The sequence below is a fragment of the Lygodium microphyllum genome, chromosome 4, assembly GCF_053477565.2.
Source record: "Lygodium microphyllum isolate KBCC chromosome 4, Lygodium_microphyllum_v1.1.10, whole genome shotgun sequence".
In the NCBI taxonomy this organism is placed as follows: domain Eukaryota; kingdom Viridiplantae; phylum Streptophyta; class Polypodiopsida; order Schizaeales; family Lygodiaceae; genus Lygodium; species Lygodium microphyllum.
The window spans coordinates 88664363-88690162 of NC_141138.1; the positions used below are offsets into that span (position 1 = coordinate 88664363).

The 25800-nt window shown below is 46.4% G+C and overlaps 1 protein-coding gene across 1 annotated transcript in view; it reads right to left on the minus strand.

The window, feature by feature from the left end:
- The window catches only part of LOC148037280 (putative LRR receptor-like serine/threonine-protein kinase At1g56140), a 235734-nt gene that overhangs the window by 186026 nt on the left and 23908 nt on the right, over nucleotides 1–25800 (minus strand). The window contains exons 4-6 of the mRNA XM_087676196.1: nucleotides 12120–12191; nucleotides 11896–11967; nucleotides 3439–3510 (exon numbers count right to left, since the gene is read on the minus strand). Coding sequence (XP_087532322.1) covers nucleotides 3439–3510; nucleotides 11896–11967; nucleotides 12120–12191 — 216 coding nt within the window. The remainder of the gene's footprint in view (nucleotides 1–3438; nucleotides 3511–11895; nucleotides 11968–12119; nucleotides 12192–25800) is intronic.

Sequence of the window (25800 nt, forward strand, 5' to 3'; positions counted from 1 at the left end):
ATCACACAATGAATGTGCACAATAGGGCCTTGGGTCCTATAAATAGGACTCAGCTTCCCTAGCTCCAATGTGTCCTTAGTGCATTCACACTAAGTCACTTTATAACCACCATAACCAATGCTACTAGCACCCATTCGGATGTCTAGGAACATAACATTTCCCCCCTTATGAATGATTGTTTTCCTCAGCAATATCCTCAAGGATGAAGTGAGAAAAACAACTCTTCAATGAGCATATCGACTCCCAAGTAGCCTCCACCTCCAAGTGGTTTTTCCACTTAACCAAATACTAAATGGTTCAATGGGATCGTTTAGTCCTAACCTCAAGAGCCGATTCAGGTTCGAGTGGAACATATCTTGCAATATCCTCAAGCCGCAGGACTTCCTCAATCGGAACAATCTACTCACCTTGTCCCAGTCGTTCTTTCAAACGGCTCACGTGGAACACAAGGTGAACTCCATTTTCCGAAAGTAAGTCTAACTCATAGAATACGCTACTTATCTTCTTAGTATTTGGAAAGACCCACAATACCTTGAAGACAATTTATAGCACTTGTTGTTAGAAGTAGAGGCAGTGATGGAAGTGTGAAAATTGTTGTAATAGACTGCTAAACACAAGAGACAAAGCAAAGAGAAAGAGAAACACTGCACAAAGAACTCAAAAGCAAAGAGATACTCGGGAAATGGAATCCAACCTACTCTTCTCCCTCCACCAGAACCAATCAGGTGATGAATGATCGAAACAATCATTTCGTATCAAACAATATAATCTCAAACAAATGACCATCATAAAATACCAAGAAAAATGCCTAAATAATGAAGATAATATCCTAGTGCCCTAGCTGCTACCACCCTCTCTCAGATCATGGGTGATCTGATACAATACAATATACAATGATAATGTCGCATCATAGTACATACAACAAGGAACACCAGAGTAGAACCATGGATACCCAAGTAGTAGGTGTGCAAGCCAACACCAAGGTGCCTTGGAGAAAAACTAATGTCAAAGTCGATTGTACCAACTCCTGAAAATAGAGAAGAATCATGGGACAAATTGGATACCTTATTTGGTGCACAGTCAAAGTCGTCTAAGTATGGTCTATTGATTGAATTTTTCCTACTTGATATGAAGCCTCATATATCCATGGCATCCCATCTAAATTACATGGAAAGTCTCCTAACCCAGCTTCCAGGGATAAAGCTAAAAATGGATGAAGATGTTTGTATTGGTGTCTTGTTAAAAAGTCTGCCTCCTGCTTATGATAATGTATCAACCACTCTAACCAATATGCCTGATCCTCAACTTGTTGATATTAAAGCCTCTCTGCTAGAGGAAGAAAAGAAACTTAAAAGCAAAGAAGAGCCTAGCACTTCAAAGCAACCAAAAGGTGCATGGAAGCTATACCCATTGTGAATTCAAGATTTTTCCTAGGAGGAAAATTTGATAGATTTTTTTTCTGGCCTTTTGAAGAGCCAGTGGTTGCTGAATGATGCCATCTTTACACTGGTGGATAGATTAAGCAAGTGCAGTTGATTTCATGCAAATCCAACATTGATGTGATGGAGGTTGCACAATCATTCATCAAAGAGATCTTCCAAAAGCATGGCTTTTTAGAGAGGATTGTGCTTAATTGTGCTTCTAATTTCACTAGTGGATTTTCGAAGGCTTTGCTCTATGGCCCATTTTCCACTGCCTTCCACTGGGAAAACAGAGGTTTACAATCATATCATGGTTAGTATGCTCTGTTGCTACAGTCAGGATCATCAGGCTGCATGGGAGGAGGTAGCTGTCTAGCAAACTTAGCAACTGCAGGCCATCACAAGGGGATGTCCCCCACTGGAACACAAAGGTCTCGAGTTATGTTGAGGGGCAGTCCACCAGAAAACACAGCAACCAGCAACATGAACAGATGAAATGCAGCCATTAGCACTTTTAAACAGCAAAACACAGCTAACAGCCTAGGAATAGCAGGGGAGAGTCACCACCGGTTGAGTAATGCAGTCTTAAACCAAAAATGCAGATGGCAGAAGGTCGAAAGAACTACTTACTGTTGGTTGAGAATGTGATCAATGATATGGTTCAGGCTTCTACCAAGTGGCAACATTCAAGGTAGTATATGGACTACTGGTTACCAATACCTACAACGGCACACTGGAGACCTCTACTAGCAAGTAGGCAGCAGATCAGCTGATTGTGGATATTGATCAGTTGTTGAAGCAAGTTCAGGAGAGTAATGGTGCTACCTTAACATTGAGAAGTTTTTTTTTTTTGAAGCAATTTGGGCAGTTTTTACCTAAGCTAGTAGCATGAAAGAAGGAGCCTTTCCACATCATTAAGAAGCTAAGCGATGTGATTTAACAGTTGAAGTTTCACTCTACTTTTTAGAAGATATCTCTAGTGTTTCATTAGGAGGAGCCAAAGCTAGTGGATACTCATAAGCATTAGGAGTTATTTGTGCCGGAGTTGGTGTTGCTTCATAGAAACAAGAACGATACATGGTGGAAGGAGCTTCAATATTTGTTGAAGTTTAAGGGTTACCCCACGATACAGATTGAGACCATGAAGGAAGCCAGAGCAGATTATAGACAACATGGGATCCCTTTATGGCCCAGGCACAAGATAGAGTCAGCAGGGATTTCTTCTATACAACAAGCCGTAGGCACTCCATATAGGAGATGAGATGGTTGAGGAGGATTGACAGAACAAATGGATAGAGCCTTGAGGAGATGGCAGCATAGCCACAAAAAGTTTCAGCACCAACACTTTTCACCCTCAAAACGGGATGAAAAGTTTCACCCCATTTCACGGGTGAAACGCTTCATCCTCAAAATGTTTCACCTCAAACTGTTTCACCCTTAGTCAAGGACTTAGTGAAATGTGTGACCAAAATGCCCATATGCAGACATGCATTAGTATATATATGTATAACATATCCATGAAAGTCCCCTAATTCTATTAAATGTCTTTTTTATGGATGTATGCATGGACGTGTGATATGCACACAAAGTAGAGTATAGGGTGAGTATAGGCATCAAGAATATGTGGTTTTCAAAACATAAAAGACTTTTTTTTTGTTTTTCATCCTTTTCTTGGAAATGTGGCTACTAGGGTGAGGTTGGGCTTTCATTGCTAGATGATGGCCTATCATCACTAATGATGGTTTAAAAGGTCTCAATATATGGACATTGTGCACCCTATTTAATTAGAGAACATCAATTAGCACGGTTTGCTATATACAATGTGTGTGAAAAGACTCAAAAGTAAGAGGAATCTAATTTCTAATTTTAAAATCATGTTTCCTTAGGCATTTCATATGGCATTACAAGCAACATCTTCCATGAATAGCGTACCAAAAGTATCTTTATAGAGGCAGCTGTCAATTTCTGAATAGAACTTGCAATAAACAGCACACAAAAAGCAGATATTGATACTTACAGTCCAGTCAAGAGGCTCAGCTGCCCAATTTCTCTCGGAAGCGAACCCGAAAAGTTATTTGATCCAAATCCCCTAAACCCACCAAAGAAACAGTAAAGAGGCAAGAATTCAAAACATATTAATGTTGGAAACTTCCAATATCAAACTTTAGGGAACATTAAAAACCATTGCCATTTGAGAAAATTTAAAATTTCAAGTACATTATGAATAAAATTCTTAGTATTTTCTTTGCAGAAAGAGAACTACTTACTACTGAGAATTACATCAAATTACATTTAGAAACCAAAAAGAAAAGCTCTTCAACAATCAGAGGAGTTACTTTTAAAATTGCGTTGGAAAGGTCTGAAGATGCACTAAATTGGCATTAAAAACATTTCAACATGTTTCTTTTAAAAAACAAGTAAATGAGTAACTCAAGAGGCAGTAAAAGGATCTTGTTAAAAAGAGAAACCTAAAGACTGGTTTGAACAGTCTTAACTCAGCCAGTGCAGAGAGATGATTGAGAAGGTTGGGAGAAAATAGTGCTAAGTGATGCTTTATAATGTCAAGAAAGGGCTAGAAGAAAGAAAGCAAAGAACTGAAACTCTCTGTGTTAACAAATTGCCTCAAGCCCATTATCATGGAGATTTCTATATCATATAATGGATTTCTATATCATGGAGATTGCCATGCTAATGAGGCACAAAGTGTCTTTTTATAATAAAATAAAATCCTAACGGCTTAATCCATAGGTGACTTGTTAGCATGAAACAGCTGCGTTTTGACTGGTTCAAATCAGTAAGTTCTCAGCAGTGAAGAATGTTCCTTTTCGAATTTTACCCTTCCTCTTGCCGCGCCGCTCCCTCGCTCCCCCCCCAACCAAAAAAAAGAAAATAAGAATACTTCACCCACACTTATTTCTTGTTCAACCATAGTATTCAACTGTAACAGGTCTAAATACCTCCTGATAGGCTGATTGTCAAGGCCACGTGTTTGTGCCTACCTTTTTGCAACCATGTGGCCCTCTACCTTCCGGCTGTTTATCTCCCTTGCATTTTAGCTTGTATATGCATTTGAACCCACACCCTGCAGTTCAAGAGAGCTGACTCACCAGCAGAATCTTTCTAGCAAGGCATTTGAAGCCACCTCCCTTGCTGCGCTGTTTCTGCAATATCAGTCCGTTTGCCCTTCTTAACAGACGACTCTTCTTACAAATCATTGAAGTATGAGATTTGTAGGCTGCCTCCCTGGGTACGCCTCGTCTTCAAGATCCTCATGACAACAACAGCTGACATAATCTTCATCACCAACACCTGGAGTGATGTGAGCTTTCATCCTAACAGGATGGGGACGTGAGTATGGGCTGCCCTCTGTATCTATCAGAGAGTGAGACAGAGGGTGGGGTGAGTGACCCACTACTCCTCTTTAGCAGTGCAAGTAGCAAAGGCAGCCAGGAGCAGTTACTCTAGCTGCAAAGCTATAGGTGCAGTTACCTTCAGGTGGCTGCAGGTGCCATTACTCTCAGGCAGCTATTCCCTAGGAGAGACACGATAAGGGTGTTTACTTCTACAGAAGTGGTTACTCCCAGATGGCCACTCTCCAGCAGCAGTGGGCAGCCCTTAATAGTTGATAAGAATGACAAAGCGGCATATGTAGTCTATGTAGCATGAGCCATAGTGTGAAGCATTCCAAAGTCCAGCTTTGTCTATGCTGAGGTTTCATTGTGGCAGCTCCACTTGGTGCTGACTATGGCTGTATTTACTTCTATTTTCTATTCAAACCTGGGGTACAATACTCAAGCGTCATTCAATATAGGAAGAGAGCCTGCCATCGCACCGTTGCTGCCCTCCGTCCCTGCTCGAACTGCCGCCGCGCCAGTCCTCCCCTCACCCCCGCCTGCGCCAGCTCCCCCACCCCGCCCTGCGCCAGGCATCCTCCCTCCCATTCAACAACCCTCCCCCCCTCCATTCGACAGTCCCTCTCCCTCCCGTTCTCCCACCCCCGTTCGCCAATTCTCCCCTCCCCTCTCGCCAACCCTCCCCCCCCCCCGCCCTGCGGCCGCCTGCTCGTTCGCACCTGGCCTACACCCCCCCCCCCCCCCCCCACTCCGTCTGACACGAGACCCTTTGACACACCATCCCCAACTACTCGCTCCCACCCTGACAGCTCACGCCCGCCCCGTCTAGCCGCTGCCAGCATGCCCCTCCGCCCCGCCCGTCGTCCTGGGACACACCTCCCCCATCCGCTGCCAACGTAACCCAATATCCACGGCGTCCAACACCTCCCCCACCACCAAAACAGCAACCCCGCCCCACACCCCCCCCCCCCCCCCACATTCCCCCACCCCCTACCCTCCAGTTGCTCCCTCCATCCGCAGCAACTTTGCCCCTCGGGTAGCACTGCAACGTTACTGATAGCTTTTCAGAAGGGATGCGCAATGCAAACCTCTGGTCACACGCCGGCGCACTCAGCGAGTGCCCCCCAGTCAAACACCTTGTGCATCGTCCTCTCTGAGGAGCAGCTCCTAGCCGTCCGGGCTAAAGAGCTGGAGCTAAAGGAAACAACGATTTATGGTCAGATAGTAGGACATTCCCCAGACAGGGCCCAGCTTCGAGACAGGCTTCACTCCACGCTGCGCATCGGCACAGGGCAGATCGTGGAGGTGGTTCTAATGAGCCAAGGGATCTTCATGGTTCGGCTAAGCTCGGCAAACGCAGCTCGGGAGTTACCTGCCAGCTCACCCTATGCGTCCATGAAGGGGGTCATCTACATGGTCCCTTGGTACAGTGGCTTCACTGTGGAGGCATTTGCACTCCACAACAGGTTTCTTCGGCACCCGTTCACCCTTCTCTTTCCCGGCCTGGCGATACAGTATCGCCAGTTGGTGGAAGACTTTGGACGGCTCTTCAGCACGGTCCTTCCCGCGTCCTTCGCGGGCGCAGTGACTGCCACAGGAGTCCCCAAGGTATGGGTGGCAGTGAAAGAGGTTAAGAATATCCCACAATTCCTAGAGATTGAGGCAGGCGGACACTTCTTTAGGCAGCAGGTCATTGTGACTGGGTAGCCAGGGCAGTGCCTGTGCTGCCATGACTTTGGACACCAGACAGCAGAGTGTACGCGCTTCGGTGCTAGGGTGGCTCCACCAACAGGCCCACAAGTGGATGCGGACGGTTTCACACGAGTACAGAGACAACAGAGAGGGAGACGGTAGGGGGGAGCGACACAGGGAGTAGGTGAGCGAGCGTCCCCCCCTCGACAGAGCACTCCATAGCCCCCCCCTACCTGTCCCACCCGTCAGGACTGCAGCCCCCCACATCCACCACCCGTGCCACAGACTCCCTTACTTGAGTTTACACAGCCCCCACATCCATCCACTTCTACATCTCATACCCCCCCCCTCCACTGACCCTGGCCCACAGCCCCCCCTTTCAAGGGCCACCAGTCCCCCCATACACCTGCCATGCATCCCTCTCCATCCCACTATCCCTCGATCCTCTTCCCCCCCACCACTTTCCATCGAGCACCCCCCCTGATCCACACCTGGTTCAGGTGGTCCCTCCCAGTCCCACCCCCCACCCTCCCACAGGAGGTGATGAGCCACACACACCTAATTCCTCCTCGCACCAACAGTCCTCCCCCTCCCATACAACCACCAGCTCATCCACCCCTGCCGCCCGTCACACCTTCCCGAGACAGGCACAGCTATTGCCACAAGAGTTCTTCCACAATGGCCCATGGTCCTACCTAAGAGTTGCGGAGCGCAGAGAGTTCCCACTACCTCTAGAGATGGGGATCTTTGTTGTTCGTAAGTTACATGGAGGCCAGATTGAGCAGTTGGCAGGCACCACGTTGTCCGATCACTGCCCAGTTCTCCTGACACTTGACTCCTCAGCATCCGCCCTAGACATACGATCCTGTCAGATCCCTAACTTGATCTATAGGAGGGGAGGTGATGAGACAAATAGAGTAGATTTGGACCAGAGAGTGGGACAGGAAGGACCACATAGTAGAGGAGGTTGCAGAGGTCCTAGGAGAGTCGAGCAGAGTCTCCCAAGAGGCAGCCATACAGGCTAGGCAGCAGAGCAGGGAGGAGGAGAGAGCCCTCCAACAGGACCTTGCAGCCACGCAGAGATTATTGCAGGAGACACCAGGGGACCCCACCCTCCACGCATAGGAGGTGCGCGTGCAAGCAGCCATTGCTGGCCTAGACGACAGGTGCTCGGAGTTCTCTTTCCGAAACTCAGCAGCCTTCTGGGTGCGGAACGGGGACACGATGTGCAGAGAGTTGTTCTAGGTGCACCAGCCTCGCACCGCAGGACAGTAGATACGCAGCCTCCAGGATCAGTATGGGAGCACCCGTTCTAGCCCAGACGAGGTGATGGAGATTGCCACCGACTATTACACACGCCTTTTCCAGTAGGAGATAGCTTCAGCTAGAGGATAGAGATGTAGACAGCAGGTATGGGATCACATCACGTCCCTCATCACAGAGGAGATGGGACGCTCCCTCCTAGCCCCCTTCACAGAGAAGGAACTAGAGGAGGCTTTCCATACACAAGATGGGAAGAAATGCCCGGGAGAGGATGGCCTCTCTAAGGCCTTGTTCACTACCTACTGGGAAGTGGTGAAGGACCCCCTATTGATGGCTTTCCAGGAGATTTTCACCTCAGGACAAATGCTAGGGAGTCTCTCGGCAAGCCTCATCAGTCTTCTCCCCGAAGGGGGAGACCGGATGGAGCTTTCCCAGTGGAGATCGATCACCTTATTGTTAGTGGCCTATAAGGCACTGGAAAAGATGATTGGTAGGCGACTACGCCCCATGCTTCCAGATATCATCCATGACACTCAGACAACCTTTGTCCAGGATAGGAGCATCCTAGACAATGTATTTACCTTCTTTGAGGCGACATTGGATTTGGAGGTTAGGATTCCCCCAGGCTTGGATTAGTGGGGTCTCCGCCCTTTACAAATCGTCCACCAGTAGGGTTCTCATAGGTGGAAGGCGAGGGGAGGAGTTTCGGCTAGAGAGATCGGTTCGACAGGGTTGCCCCATACCTCTTTCTACTCTTCGCAGAGGCGATGTCTCACTTCCTCAGGTCATGTGTGAGTGGATTACGCGGCCTCCGACTTCCAGTAAGAGAGGAGACTGAATTGTTCGACTTAGAGTACGCAGATGGCACAATCCTCTACATAGAGGACAATGAGTTGATGTTGGAGAGAGTGAGGTTGGCCCTTGACGTATTCTTCTTTGCGGCGGGAGCGAATATCAATTGGAGAAAGTCAGTTGGTTTCCTCACAGACCCAGACTCTAGCACGGAGTGGGGCGTCCACCTGGGTTTTAGATGGGTGAGGAGAGGGCAAACCGTCTGGTACCTAGGATTCCAGGTGGGACTCGACATCACTCTTGCCCAACAATTTCTTCCTGTCCTAGTGACGGTCCTAGTGATGGTCTGGTACATCGCCTCGTGTTGGTGCTTCTCCTCATCATGCATAGTGCAGCTTCGCCGCCTAGTGCGGAATTTCCTTTGGTCAGGGTCTGATGGTTCCAGGGACTCCAAGGCCAAGGTGGCATGGGCAACCATCATACGACATAGGTCAGAGGGAGGGCTTGGGATCATAGATCCAGAGTATCATAGTATGGCCCTCTTGGGCAAGCTAGTTGTCCGCGGTCTCACACCAAGCAGGCAAACCTGGAAGGTCTTATTGTAGAAGGGCCTCAAGGACTGTAGACCGAGGCTTGGCAGTGAGTGGAGGCTGTCCCTAAGATGGATCTTCATGTCAGCCCAAATCACCCCCCCCCCCTAGATCACCTTTCCTTCGTAGCTTACTCTGCGTGTGGCAGGGCCTCCGTAAGGCCCTAATCCAGAGTCCCCCAGGCTACTAGGAGGAGATAGATCGTCAGCCGGTGATTTGGAACCCCCAGGTCAAAGATCGGGAAGGGGCACAGATAGGTGAGTGCTCCCACATCTAGTGGGCTCGATGGGAGGCCGGCCCGGCTCGTACCATCAGGACATGGCGGGAGGTGTATAGGATGGCCGACGAGGAGGTGTTGTAGTGAGTATCAAGCTGCCAGAGAGAAGTGGAGTTGAGGAGAAGGAAGATAGATGCAGCAATACCTCTGGAGTGGCTTGCTTCCCCAATACGAGAGCCGATAGAGCTCGGGGAAGTATGGACAGCTAGGTTTTCACCAGCAGGCATCCCCCTTCAGGTGGCAGGTAGAGTGGGTGGTGCCCCGCAGGGGACTTTCTTCGCCGTTCAGGAGGGGGGACGTCTAGCCCTTGACAGAGGGCAGCAGGATGAGGGGATTGCCCCCCTTTCTCGTGGAGGAGGATTCAGGTGGTGAGCTTTCAAGGGAAGATATGGCGACTGGACCCCTATGTTTTTTGGAAGAAGCTCAAAGAGTGGCGCCTTTGGATCTGGGAGAGCAGACCACTTGATGAGCTGGAGTGGGATCCAGGAGAGTAGCTATGGCCGGCCTCTGCGGTCGCCAAGAAGCCACCCAGGTTCCTAGAGTACACTGCCAGGATTGTTAGACATGTATTGATGCAGGAGGATATGGACTGGGCACCGTCACGTAGCAAGCATTGGGTGGAGCACAGCATCATGGAGCCCTTCCCACGAACCTTCTAGCGCCGCCTATGGGGTAGCCGGAGGCCGAGGAGGGTGTCGTATTTCTTATGGTTGGTGGCACATGGAGGCTTGGCGGTGGGAAGTTGGCTTGCCCAGATGCAGAAGGAGGGAGGTTGTAAGCGTTGCACACAGCAGCCTCTAGAAACCCCAAAGCACTGCCTTTGGTCATGTGAGGAGGCGCAACTTGTGTGGAGAAGAGCATGCCGTATCCTTCACCATATAGCACCCAGCCTTGGATGTATCTCACGGGGAGCTTTCTGTTGTGGCATGCAGTAAGCCAGGGCTGTCACCTTCTGTATGAGGCTGGGATGTAGGACATGATATTCATTATCAAGGCAGGGTCATGCACAGTGGCCGGTTTGGAGGCTCTATCCATCCGCCAGGTAATTGGAGCCCACAGCAGACCACTCGGAGGTATTGGAGATCATAGGGAGTCTTACTGGATGGCATATCTGGAAGGCGCGGTGTCAAGAGGCTTTCGGTAGAGAGAGACTTTCAGCACATGCGACCTTAGTAGAGCTCTGGACCTCCATCATCCACTCCCTCCGTGGCCGATGGGATCAGGTGCAGGGCGAGTCCAGGGCTCGTCAGGAGCTCCGAGGTCACTTCATGCGCACTTGGGGCGGCCAGGGTCTGTTCTTCGTGATGCAGGGAGGCAGCCCCATCTGGCGATATACGCCCCCCCCCCCACCAATGGCTTCTTGCCCCCATGCCCCCTAGACCACCTTGAGAGGCTTGCATACATGATGTATTGGTGACTTTGCATCAGCTCTAGCTAGTCTATTGAGCATGAGCACTCTGTTGTAATCAGTTTTTTTGAGTAATATAATCAGCCACATTTTACTTGCAAAAAAAAAAGCATCATTCAATATCTATCACACTCTAAGTATCATTCATTTTCTCTCTTTCATGACCTCTCTGGTTGCATGGTTACTCGTTACATCTCTAGGCACTCTCTGCAATAGCACATCCTGGCACTCTTGCACTAGATTGCTACTTCAGCAGCACAAGTCCAACCAGTCACTGGCTCCCCCCTGTCTCACCTTGCTGTACTGGTCAGTGCAAATCCACAGCACACCTTGGGTCACTACAGATCAAATTTTTGGTGTTCCTGCTAGGGACACCATCTTCTTGGTGTGGTCCAGACCTCTATGATTGTTCTTTGCATGCCAACCAGCTCTGATAAAACCACAGCTAAGCTAGTCCCCCTCGGGTAAATCCACAGTCAAGCCACCTCTGAGGATCTTTGTGCACAAGTCATGTCACCTTCACTGTCCCCTATCCATCTTAGCCCCTCCAAACTTCCTTTGTCACACTCTCAGAGGATTAGTAATGGATCTGGGAATTCTGGGGGCAGTGATGTGTCAAGGGGCAACAAGGGGGTTGGCATGGTACATCAGCACCCTATCCAACTGAAGCTGCTACAGCACCTTGGCAAGAGTTACCAAGCTGCCTCCATTCACAGATTCTGCCTCTAAAGATCCAGAAATCTATTTGCACCAATTCAGAAGCATATGTCCAAGCCTTGGAGTAGATACAGAAGATGCCTTCTTGGCTAGCATCAAATCTTAATTTGCACTTCAAGTCATCCAATTTCATGTTGACCAACAAATTACATACAGTGAAACTTTGCTAGTAAAGTTGATAGCAAACCTGCTTTGTTAACAAACAAATTTCATAAGAGGCCATGATCACAATCCCATATATTGTGACATCATGGTATCTCAAAATTTTTGAACTGAATCAAAAAAGTAAAAAATTTCAGAAAGTACATGTATTAACTAGCTAATTAGGTTGGCAATACATATTAGAAAATAGCATTAGTGAAACAATGAATGTACAACTTACAATGATGTCAGAGATGTCAAATTTGTCATTTCCACAGGTAAAGGACCTGTAAGTTGATTAATCCCCAGATCACTGCATTGAAAATCAGAAATGAAAATGAAATTATAAATTAACTGCAAATAGCAAAGAACTTAAGGTTGTAAACATTCGTCCATGTGAACCCTTGATACTACAGGGTTCTTTAACATTTCAGATGTTTAGACATTAAACGGTGGTTTACTCACAGGTTGCTCAAAGCACGCAATCTCCCAAGTTCACGGGGTATCTCACCGCTAAGGCAATTGAGTCCCATAACCCTTTTGAACATGTTAAAACCTTTGTATTAGATTAATTCAGCAAAACTAAGTAGCATTTCCCTCTACCTTCAACTTTTTATCCCCCATTTCAAACAAGTAATACACTACCTATCATCCAAAGTTGCTTTTTACACTTCAAACAAATCATCTATCAAAAATCATCCATTCTATTTTGTTTAACAGATGACAAAAGAAAAAGTTTACTAACACTTCAGAAAAATCCATTAATAAACACACCAGAAAAATCTTCCAGAGGTAAGCTTACATTGTAGTGTTAGATGTTCGTTTTGATCCTACTACTACAGATACTTAAAAGAAAGAACCAACTCTCTACTTCCTCTTTTCATTCCTCATACCCTACAGTGAATTAGCTGCAATGAATCAGTTGTTTATATTGGTTTTTTTTTTGATAGGATATCAAGTACAATGGCTTCTTTGGGCATGTTTGCTTGTCAGCCTTCTAGAGCAGCAGACAAAACCAAACCAAAAAGGCTATTCGTTTGCTAAGGTCACAAAATCTTTTTTCATGCATGAGTCTCACAAGATCTTCATTATAATGTGTTGGCTAAAGATGCATCTCTGCTAACTGTTTGCTGAACCAAGAACAGGAATAACACCCACTAAGCGGTCGTGGATGCATTTGAGGGGAAAATACCTGGTTCCCTGATTCAAGAGAGGCATCTGCATTTTTGTTGCCAGATCACCTCTCTCCACCTAGTGACAATGCACTTGCATTTTTTGCAGTTCCTGCTCAAGGGATTAGATTTCCTCATTTGGTAGGCTGTCCTGTTGTCCTCATCTTCTAGAGTACACATTCATAGCTAGTGAACTTCTTTCCCTCCAACAATATCTAAGGACTACGTTCCACTCCCTTGAAAACTGTCCTTCACCTTCAACATACATCTGCGACATCCTACTGCCGAAGGACTATGTTTTCCTTCTACTGTTTTGATTCCTACAGGTGCTGCTGCCTGATTTAATCAAGACAGTGCAGTCATCTTCAAAGCTTTGGCTCCGCTGTATTGGCTTTGTTCACTTAGCATGATTCAGTGCTTCATCATCTTCTTCTTCTATGTTTTCTAAGTTTCTATTTTCTCTCAGTGTTTTCCGTACGCACTTTGTGTTCCCCCTCATGAACCCTACTGCATCTCTTTCACAGCAGTCATTTCTTGACATCCTATCAAAACATACCTGTTTTTTGGCATGGTATCAGAGCCAAAGGTGCTCAGAGAGCCGCAAAGATCCTCTGCATCAGAGAAGGCAAAGACAAGTTGCAGGTTCGTTTCGGCATCCTCTTCTCATTCCCCCCCTTTATTTCTGTTGCATCACCTCAAGAGATACTCTTGTCTTTTTCTACCTCCCACCCTCCCTTTTATAGGTTGGCACACCGATACCATGGCTTCTCCCCCAACAGATGGAAGGTCTATTGGGTGCTCCTACTATGGCAAGAACGGTCATACCACCGAAGACTATGGACTTCAACCTTTTCCCCCCACACCCCTAGAGCATGTGCATCTACCACGCACTCTTTGTGCCATATCCCCTTTTTGGGCCACAAAGATTGTTCTACATCGGCTATCAGACTTGATGGGCACTAAAAGAAAGGAGGATCATCAAGCGCCACGACCTCCTAGAGACCACCACAATGCACTACAAAGGTTTCCCCTACCTACTTTCAAGACTAATGGCTTCCATGGCCGTGGCTTGCAGTTTTGCACTCTGCTCCATGGAGAGAGTGATTGTTAGATACCGTATTCTCATCGTCCACTCCTTCGAGAGACAAAGCTATTCAACTTCTCCTCCTTATTCAGCTCTGTAGTCCACTCCAGTAAGAGACAATGACAATTCTCCACCCCTGGCTCCTCAGGAGATTCCTATTCCCTTACCTCCCTTGTCTTACTCAAAGGACAATGACTTCGATGTGGGCATTGGAGAGATTCTGTGTGATACCCCTCCCTCCACTCCCTCTTCTACTCAAGATCAAGAGGCCACCTTTGGGAGCTACCCATCCTCTATTATCATGGAGCCTCAAATACTTTTTTTAGCATAGTCGGGGCAGCTCCCTCATCTTTCAATGTTTTGGAGGCCATGATCCATGAGTTTCTTGATTTTCTATCTCTCTTCAAGGGGGATCCAACGGGGGATTAAGAGGGGGCTCATATTTCTTCTTCAGTGGGGAATCCCATTCCTTCAACTTCAGAGGGGCTCCCTACTCATCATGTAGTTCTTCACACACCCCTTACATCTTGGGGTTGACATCTCCATGTCATCTCACCCATTCATTTCTCACCCATTAATTCCCCTTTCCCCTTACTTGCCAATGCTTCCCAAAATCAATAGGTTCCTCCTAGTTTAGGGATTTGGATGTTTCAGCCATGGTTTGGTGGCTAGGCCTACATTTACCTTCCAACATGGAATAATAGAGCTTGTGGCTTCTCTCTTGAGTTTGAGTTTCAAGTTCTCTCTATGAGAATACGCAACAAAAAGAGGAAAGTGAACATGGAGAGAAGGAGACAAAGAGAGAATGCACAAGAGAGAAGGAACATTGTAACTGCAATGGCTGAAGGTACAAGGCTGCAATGGTCATCCCCAACACATAGCTCTATGCATCAGTGTGGATGCCAGATGGTAGCATGGGGATGAGAGAATGAGGAGGGTTGGCTAATCACGAAGGATCAATGATGGATAATGAAAGTGGGAGGGCACGCCGAGTATATATAGGCAAATTGTGGCCACATCTTGTAATAAAGTGTCTAGCTCTAGAGTAAGGCACCCAAGCACAGCCAAAGGTGCCCAAAAAGAAATGCACTAATGTGCCCTCCATCTAAAGTGCCTAAAAAACATAAAACGATAGACAAAGACAATGTCAAAGCTCCTAATATCCTCATCTAACTCAAATTGAGGCTCACAGGTAAGAGAGGACCACACAAGACACATGACTACTAACACCCCTTCTCAGACCCTCGATGTGGCGAAAGGCCAAAGGAGATGCGGATCCAAGGGTGGCAGGAAGAGTGCCAATGCCGATGAAGTCTGTTGATGAAGAATACCAATCAAGGAGCGAAACCCCCTCTCCATATAAAAATCCAATCAAATGGAAGTCCACCAAAGGGAAACAAAAATGGAGAGGCCTCGAATGGATCACTCCTAAAAACTACACTCAGGAATGGGTGAGCCAAGCCTCTAACCCAACTATGAGACAATAGTGAGGAACTATCAAATGCGCCATAAGCTACATAGAAACAATAGGGACCAAGGGCCAAGCGGCAAGGGATGGTGACTAGATGACGAAGAAAAGAGGTTGCCACATGAAAGAAAGGCCCAAAGTAGAGTGGAAACCCTGAAGAAACTCTTCACGATCCTAGGAAGCCCCCTCTAAAACATAAAGGGCCAAGAAATCCACAACCGCATCACCAATATCATCCCTCTCTGAAAGGGATGTGAGGTATGAGGGAGTCACTAGAGGAGATGGTGGGTGGGGGATGGGATAGAACCCGTGGGATAAATGGTGCACAATAAAAAATGGGTTCGGCAATTGAAAGCTACCTTGGACGGCCCTGCACAATGCAAGAAATGGAGCATAGATAGTCCCCCTCTCCTACCAACATGTCACAAAAGTAGCTCCTATAGAAGAATCCTCAACAAAAACGGCTAGGTCGGTGAAGACAACACACGTCACAAATCTAGGAAGGCCATAAACTGAGAGAAGATGGAAGCCCAAGTTTGGAACATGTAGGACCTCAGAAATGGTTAGCTCAATGGATGCTCAACAAACAATAGAGGCACAGTGCCAACACCACTAATAGGCATTGAAGAGATGTCATCAGCAATGATGATACCCTCTGATGGATGGAGATCCTGTAACAAATCACCTCAGAGAGTCATAGGACTCGATGCACCACTATCAATGAGCCGATGCTACTCAGAAGGTGAGACAGTCGAAGAAGGCTCCTCCACCTGATAAATATGTAGAAACACAGACTCGGTGATAATAGCAGGTGACGAAGTAGAAATAGAAAAAGGCTCTGATGTAGATCCACCCTTCGCTCTCGAAAAAAGGTAAGGGTATATCTTCCAGCACTTCTCCTTCGGATGTGAGGTCTTCCCAAAATGAGGACATGTGGGATATCCTTTATGCTTCCCCACAAAATTTATATCAGAGTCGGAAGATGACCCCAACTTTTTTTTTTTCATAATGGATGTTATATTTATAAAGTACTAAATGACAAAAGAGTTACAAAAGTCATGGCAAAGACGCAGAGGAAATTGCCATATGCCAGGGAAGTAAGTCCTCCCGAGGGAGTAAGTTAGAGTGCCAAATGAGATCTATCTGCCAATGCAAGAGACCTTTAAGCCTAGCAATATGTCCCTGAACATTAGAGGCTAAATCAAAAAGAAAAGCATTCCGAATGGTCCAATTGTACCAACAGCCCCAGTATCTGAGAAAGTGAAACAAGATCTTCATATGCGACTTAGCCGGTGTGGGGTATTTGGGCCGCACAAAAACCCAATCAAAAGGGCTTAGCGAGAAACCAACCACTGCTCGCCAAACCGCTGACAAGAGTGACCAGATTTTCTTAGCAAGAGGGCAAGAAATAAATCGATGACGGGCCGATTCCACACTGGTGGTGCAAAAGAAACAATTGCCGTTGGAGATTCGACGCTTGGAAAGGACTGAAGCAAGAGGAAGACCACCAATCATCACCCTCCAAAGAAAGACCTTGCATTTGAAAGGTGTCTTGTTCAACCAGCCCTCCATCACAGTTACCTTCCACCATGACTGAGATTTACGCAATCCCCATACAGTATTAGCTTTAGTAACTAGCCATTGATGATCTTTAATCAGAAGATGATACACCTCGTTAGCTGAGGCCTTTTCCAAATTCAGCCGGCCTGCAAGGTCCCAGTCCTGCCAGGGACGATCCGAAGCAAGGGCAGGAAAGGGTTGTCTGCTCTGGAGCACCATCAAAAGTTGTCCCCATAAATCACGGTATCCACGAGGGATCCTAAAAAGCCTCTTGGCTGTACGAAACGATATCAACACATTGCGACTGGCAAGGGTGGCATCTGCAACTGAAGTCAAGCCCAAACGTGCCATGCGATTAAATTTTGGCCTGAGCTCATGTTTGCCTTCCCAAGAAAGTAATCACGAGGCTGCCAACAATTCCAATTGAAAAGAGTTAGTAGCTCCTCCGCTAGATGCCACTGAGCCTTCTGGAGAACCAATTTCTAGGAACATACCAAATGAGCAAGCAAGGAGGATGAAGGACTAGAAAACCAAGAGTCTGCATTAAGAACATGCCACCAGGAGCTCCAAATTTGGGTATTACCATGCACAAGCCCGTGCTCCTCAAGAAAATAACATAAAGACCCATGGGTGATGATCCAAGCACATGGCACGAAAAAGAGACCAACGGAGTGCCAGCATATGAGTTTCGGCATCCAAAATAGCCCCGCCACCCATGCGTTTGGGGTTAGATGTATGCGACCAAGAAATCCATGAAATGCCTGCATGCAAGGAATACTTATTCCATAACATGAAACGAATGTACTGAGTAAGAGCATTCAATGTAGTAGTAGTCCAAGGCAGCAATGGCAAGAAATATATGAGCATTGATAACATAATTGTCTGAGCTACTTTGAGGCGAACATGGAAAGGCCAAGCCTGTGACTTCCAGTACAGAAACTTAGCTGCCAGTTTCTGTGAAATCCACTCTAGTAGTTGCTTTGGCCAAACATCAACACCGAAAGGGTACCCAAGATGCCTGACAATGGAACCACGGGAAACAACCATTCCCTGCCAGTCCAATGACTGCAAATCTGACTCCGTGCAACTAAGAATGGCTGATTTCAAAGCATTGATATGAAGACCAGAAGCATGACCAAAGAGAGTCCAAACATCTAATGCTTTGCAAAGATTATCCTTGTCTGCACGCAAAATCATAAAGCTGTCATCAGCCAAGGATTGACTAATGAAGTGCTGTCCAAAAGAAAGAGACAATCTAGCCAACTGAGTAGAAGCTGCCATATGAGATAACATCGAAATAACCGGATGAGTCGCAAGGGCAAAAAAGAGAGGACTCAAAGAGCAACCCTGTCTCACAGAGCGTGCAAGGATAAATGGCTCGGTAACACCACCATTCAGCATAACTCGCGAAGAAGCCGCAGCACTAATGGTGTAGATCAAACGAGACATCCGAGTACCAAAGCCCATAGTAGACATAAGTTATGCAATGAAAGACCAGTCTAAATAATCAAAAGCCTTTTCCAGGTCCAATTGAATCAATACCATCTCTTGATTAGAGTGCCTTGTATAGTCAATAGCCATTTGCACATTTAAGACATTACGCAGAATGTTTCGGCCCTTAATGAAACCATATTGAAGAGGGTTCATCACTTTGGAAAAGATTTTATACATAGAACCCATCAAAGAAATTGATCGCCAATGTTTCAACATAGATGGTGAAGGAACTTTTGGAAGGAGTTTGATAAGTCCTTTCCATGAGGAAGGCGTGAACCCCGTTTCTCAAACCTGCTGAAACATAGCTGTCAATGGTTTCACCAGTTGGGTAGCAAAAACCTCAAAGAATTCATTGGTGAGACCATCCCAACCGGGATTTTTATCCTTGGGCAAGTGTAACAAAACATCCATAACTTCCACCTCACGGATATCTGACTCCAAAGTAGTTTGCATGTCATGTGGAACCTGATTGTAGACCAAATCATAGAAAACTGAGCGGGCATGAGTAGTTTGGTCAGAAGGTGAAGGAGTAGAACCAAGAAGGTCTCGAAAATAATTCCTACATATATTCACAATAGTCTGAGGATCAATGACCATTTGACCTTCTGCATCCTGGAGTCTAGTCATATTCTCTCGAGCAGGAGATGCATGGAGAGCTCGAAAGAACTTATGAGTTTGACAAGCACTATCTTGCAAATTCTCAGTCAAGTTTTGCAATTTGGCCTGCTGATAAGATTTCAACTGAAACTCTTTAATAAGATCAGCCAAACGCTTAGCCAATGGCAACAGAAATACATCATCTGGAGTCTCCACCAGTAAAGAACGAACCAAAGCCAGTAATCCTCTGCTGCTTGTCGACGCCGCCAACAAAGAGAGGCATGATGGATCCCATACTGCCGAACAACCCGCTGCACATTAGAGAGCAATCGTTCAAAAGAAACATTGCCCTCAGAGGAGAAGTCCAATAAAAATCTATCAATCAATTACTGCATATAACCCTGAAAGATTGAATGCTTCAAATAAGACGAGTTGAAACACAAAGGGAGTCTATCCAGAAATTGCTTAAAAGGTGCAATGGGTTGTACAAGCATCTCAAGCTGTAGAGGAAAATGGTCCGACAAGACATACTGCTGCAACACTTTCATTTCCAGCATCTCAGGAAGAAAAGCATCCTCCTGCATGATGTACATGCGGTCCAACCGCAACCATGTAGTTGTATACTACGCAGAATGAAAAGTAAACCTTGTAGAAGAAGGGTGTAGCCATGACCAGAGATCTTGCTTAAGTACGGCAAGAGCAAACGCATTCCACGCACAGCTTTCCGAAGCATCCATCACTGAATGCTCTAATGTGGACTGTAAAGAATCAACACACATATTAAAATCCCCCATCAAAAAACCCCGTCTGCCAAGTGACAATGAGGTCTGCAAAGTATTCCAAAGATCCCGGTGGGATAAAGGGTCATTTGGAGCATAAAGCCCAAGTAACCATAAGATCTCTCCTTCAAATAAAACTTCAATCACCACAAAACGACCATGTACATCATTTTTAATAAGAACGGGCTGATATTTCTCATGTACAACCATAAGCACACCAACATAATGCATGGCACGTGTCCCTGCATAAAACAAGCGAAACCCATGGCAATCCACAACTTTTCCTACTTCACCGTGACTCTTGTGCTCAATAGCACACAAGACATCCCACTAATTCTCATGCAATAAACTCCACATGGCATGTTGCTTATTGCGGAAACAAATGCCTCGCACACTCCACGTGGCTATCTTCATGTGTATTCAAAAAATGACTCCAACTTCTCCCTCTTCCCTATCTTCTGCTTGACTTATCTTGTACCTGAATATAAAGCTGCATAAGCACAGCCATGTGCATGGGCTCCGCCAGAATCTACCTCACTATGACACACATCTTGCTCAAGCACCAACGGGACTAGCTCCTCCTAAGTGAGAGTCTCCTAGCTATGAGAAGTGAGAAGACCGGTGTAGAACACATCATATGTCGATAACGGAAGATGTGAGAGAATTGTCATAGCTAGGTCCTCCGAAGAAATGTCCGTACCAAGGGATGTAGGCTCATCCCGAATCTCTCCATTCTGAGGATGTGATCCCTCATCATAGGGGAATCTATGACAAAAATCTATAGTAGCTTCAACTCAAGATATAATCAATGCCCAAATGTCTAGATCTAGAAGAGAGATGCCAATCTCCTCCAAACCCTTGCGGCAATGCAAATATGTCTAACATTCACAAGCATAGAATTTGTACAACTCAAAAAGAGAAAATCACAGGCTCTGGCATTCAATCGATCCCATAAAGATGCCGAAGCCATGGTCACACAATCATGAGGATCCACGGTAGGTCGAGGTATAGGGACAGTAACAAAATCCCAAAGGTCACAATTGTCGAGGAGGCACTCCATGCGACACGTCCATAGAGGATAGTTCATCCCATCCAGCTTGTCTGATGCAGATAGAGTGGATCCCCCAAAGTATACACATTGCCCATAGATGTTCTTCAAAAAAGTATCTACAAGAAAACAAAGGAAATGTTGCCACTGGGATGTCCTCCACTTGGACAGGATCTGTCGATCTGCAGATCAACAAAAGATATAGACGTTGCAGGGTAGATGGGGAGTACCCAAGGTGAGAGAGACATCTCAATGCTGAGCAAAGAGGGGAAGATCTGCAAAATGCAAATATGGCTGCAATAAATGTAGTCAAAAACAGGTCAAAAACCTGTCGCCCAGCTAGGAAATGGATCCACCTAGCAAAGTGACTGTCCAGTAGAAAACACAGCAAAAGAAAGTCCGTCTGCCTAATAAACAGGCTGCCCAGCACGGAAAGGTGCCGGCCAGCCTGATAAAGGCTGCCTAGTTGCAGTAAATGCTATCAGCCACGTGAGAGGCTACCCAGCACAGGAAACTGCCCTCCAGTAAGAAGGCAGATTGGAAGGGGGGTCACCTGCCTGAAACACAGGTCAGAACCTGCATAAAGGGTGCTCCTCAGCCTGATTAAGGCTTCCCAGATCCAAAACGTGAGGGGAAGATATCCTGTTCGCCAAAAAATCAGGTCACCTAGCCTGATATGGTGCCAACAAGGTGAGGATGATGGTCGGCCCAACCAAACACAGATCAGTAAAGGCTGTCTGCTTTGAAACACAGGCAGCAAAAGGTCCTGTCTTGGAAAGAACAATGCCTGTTCAATCTCAAGGTGTTCCACTCCCAGAAGATTATGTCATTGCTGGGTACAATTTTCATTTTCTCGGGGTCCCATACTCTATACCCCATTTCACCCTCACCATCATATCCTAGGAAAATGCATTTACAGGACTTTGACTCCAATTTGCTGCATTGTTCCTTGCATATGTGCACAAATGCCTCGCAGCCAAACACTCTCAAGTGTGCATAGGAAGGTTGCTTGCCTGACCACACTTCTTGAGGGACTCTCCCCCCCAAACATAGGTCTGCAGCCCCCAAATTGGCAATCAAAATGGCTGGTTACACGAACAGACTGCTCCTCTTCGAAATCTCCAACTCCCACGTGTGGCTCTAATACCAGGTAAGAGTGCACAATAGAAAGAGGAAAATGAACATAGAGAAGGGGAGAGAGAGAGAACACAAGAGAGAGAAGGAACAATGTGACTGCAATGGCTGAAGGTACAAGGCTACAATGGTCAGCCCCAACGCAGCTCTACACATCACTGTGGATGCCAAACAATAGCAAGGGGATGAGAGAATGTGGAGGGCTGGCTATCACGAAGGATCAATGATGGATAACGAGAGTGGGAGGGTGGGCCACCTATACATAGGTAAATTGGGGTCACAACTAGTAATAAAATTACGAGGGCCAAAATAGGGTGCCTAGGACAACCAAAAGTGCCCAAAAAGTAATGCACTAATGTGCCCTCCATCTTAAGTTCCTAAAACACATAAAATGATAGACAAAGACAATGTTAGAGCTCCTAATGTCCTCTTCTGACTTAGGCTAAGGCTCACAAGCAAGAGATTACCACACAAGATACACGACTGCTAACACTATCAGCTCATCATGTCTATTGTTATTCACTATAGGTTACCTTACAGGTGGAATACTAGGATTTCCGCATTGATCCTCTTCTCTCTCTCCTTCCTCTTTTGTGCTCCTTTTTGGGCCTGAGAGAGGGGTTTAAAAACCACATCATTTAGTACCATTTCCCTCCATTTCTATTTTCACTTTCCATTTACACTCCCAAAGAGGCTTTCTGAGCACCTCCCAAGAGAGTCAAGGCGCCACCCGAGAAACTTCACTAGGCAACACTCTAGAAAATCCATGCCTATATATACGGCATTGACTCCACCCATTCATCCATCCCACATTCATCCCTTCTGGAATTCTACCACTCTCTTCCTCTCCATTGCTTCTCACACCCCACCCAAAGGATATTGCAGTTCATGGTCTACATGATCTCTCCCTGCACCAGGTGCCCTAACTTCCACACCTTCCAGGTTGCGTTTTGGGCTATAGATTCTCTTTCTCCACCTAGCGACCATCTCCACCATCTGTTGTCAGATTGTACCTGCGTTTTTGGCTGCATATTCTCTTCCTCCATCTAGTGACCATCCTCTCCATTTGGTATCACCAAGCACCTACGTTTCTATTGCCAAATCACCTCTTTCTACCTAACAACAATGCTCTCCACTTGGCATCAACTTCTCAAGCTATGTTTTACAGTCTGGCATCAATGATGGCTTCAATAGGCACTTGCTACCTCACACACTTGCGTTTTTGCAGTATCTACTCCATCAAGGGCTAGATTTCATCATCTAGCATGCCATCATATTGATCTTCATGTTCCAAAGTACGCATTTGTAGCTAGTGATCTTCTTGCACTCCAATGGCATCTGAGGATTGTCTTCCACTCCCTCGACAATTGTGCTTCACCTTCACTATACATCTTCGACATTCTACTGTTGAAGGACTATGTTTCGCTTCCTTTACTCTGTGTAGATTCCTACAGATGCTGCCACCTAATTCAGATAGGACAGCGCAGTCATCTCCAAAGCTTCGACTCCACTGTATCAGCTTTGTTCACTCAGCATCATTCAATGCTTCATCTTCTTCTTCTTCTATGTTTTCTAAGTTTATCTTCTCTCTCAGTGTTTAGCATATGCACTTTGTGTTCCCCCCTGCAAACCCTACTACATCTTTGGTTTGCTTTCACAGCAGTCATTTTGTGACATGTTATCAAAACATACTTATTTTTTTGACATCACATCCATCAGTAAGATCCACCAGGGGGGCTTGAAAGATCATGTTGAGATGTGAGACTTCAGCTCTGCCCACCAGTTAATGTCCATCCAACATCCCGGCCACTGCTATGCTTGAAGTGGTAGTCTCGCAACTCCTAGTCACTCACTGACATCATCTCCTACTTGGTCCCTCATGACCTAATCGACCAAAGCTATCAACTAGGCTCGTGACTAAGAAGATTAAAGGAAGAAAGTGTAGTTTGGCCCATCTATTGGTGCAAGTAGGTAGCCTGTGTTGCCCCTTGATTTACGGACCACAAAGATCCCCACCTTTAGGCAAAGTAGAAACTCTACCTCTCCCATGACTCTCATATATGACCACGGGCCATAGCAGAAAAACTCCAGTGTCATAAGTTGTGCCTAGGGGGGAAGTGCAAGGACTCGCACTGTCACAAAACTAGTGACGGTATGCAAGGGGGGAGATAGGCTATGGATGAGGTGAGCTAGCAGGTTGGGGGGGTTGGCTGCTAAGGAGGGGCCCTCTAGTGGGGACCTAACTCACGGTCCCCAGCCCTCTGCTAACAATGTTGGGGCTGCGGTATCAGTTGCAAGGTCCTATCTCCTCCCCCTCTAATGCAGTTGGTTCCTTCTGAATCCCTTGTCATTCACCTGTGTAGCCACCTACTAAGTCGCCCTCACAACAAAGCGAGTACACTCCATGGCCTAGTGCCCAAAGTCATGGCATCGTAGGCACTAATGGGGCTACCCTGTCACAATGACTTGCTATCTAAAGGTGTGCCTATCAGCCTCAATCTCTAAAAACTTTAGTATTTACCATATCTTCCACTGCCACTCATACTTTCGGAATCTCTGTGACTGTCACTAGATTGGCAAGAGAAAGGGGGAGGACTAGGCCAAAGAGGTGCCCAAGATCCTCTACCAACTTTGCCAATACTCGATAGCGAGTCCAAGAAAAAGCAAAGTGACCGAATAGCGAGGAAGTCAATTGTGGAACTTGAAGCTCTGAACAGCAAAGCCGCTGTGCCAAGGAACCATGTAAATGACTCCCTTCGTGGAGGCTATGGGGGAGCTGCCAACAAGCTCCAACGCTGCCTCTGCCATGAGACATACCATAAAGATACCTTGACCCATCAATATCGCCAAGCTGTGACCTAGATGGAAGTGCCCAACAACCTTATCGAAGATTGCGGTCTCCTCTAGTTCCCTTTCTGTGGCATGAACAGACAAGAGCTACTCCTCTGTGAGGGTGATACACAAGGTGTGTGACTAGGGGGTAGTTGCAGTGTGCTCCAGCATCAGACCAAGGGTTTCCATTGCGGGTCTTCATGAGGGACCATCCAAGAAAGCTACTATTTATCCAAGGGGAAAGGATGCCTCAAGGGGAGGGGGCAGCGGCAGGTAATTTAGATCTGCCAGCCTATGTTTTGTGTGTGTGTGTGTGTGTTTGGGGGGGTTGGAAGGGGGGGGAGGATGGTGCAGGTTGACCAGATGGTCTGGTGGCTTGCTTGAGGCAAAGGAGCCTGTGGAGGGGGGGAGGCAGACTGGCAGAAGCAGGAGGTGATGACTACCAAAAGCAATGTGAGGGAGGGGGGTGACAATGAGCACCAGGCCTGAGAGCTCTAGCGGGAGGGGGAGACGGCAACCTGGTATTGCGAGGGGGTGGCAGCAATCTTGAAGTGGAGTGGTGCATTTCACATTCTGCTCACAGCTAATTCCTGACAAAGAATAAATAGCCTATCCTACTAATTGGATTTACCAGATTTACAAGATATCCAACTCGCACATCCTACTTATTGGATTTTATCTCATATCCAAGTTCAACATATGTTCCATGTGAGTTTTGTAACAAAACACCTAGGACAAGGTTGTTGATTTTAAGAAAGTCCCGCATCTAGAAAATACTACTCATTACAATCCACTAAAACACAAATAGATTCTTGACTGTATGAATGGACAATCCCCAATCCAAAGAACCGTTTATCCTGAATATTTGGTCAAGTGGAAACACTGCCTAGAATCAAAGGTGATATGAGAGCCAGTCTGCTCACTTAGTCATTTTCTTAACTTCATCTCTAAGGGCATTGCTAAGAACAACAATCATTC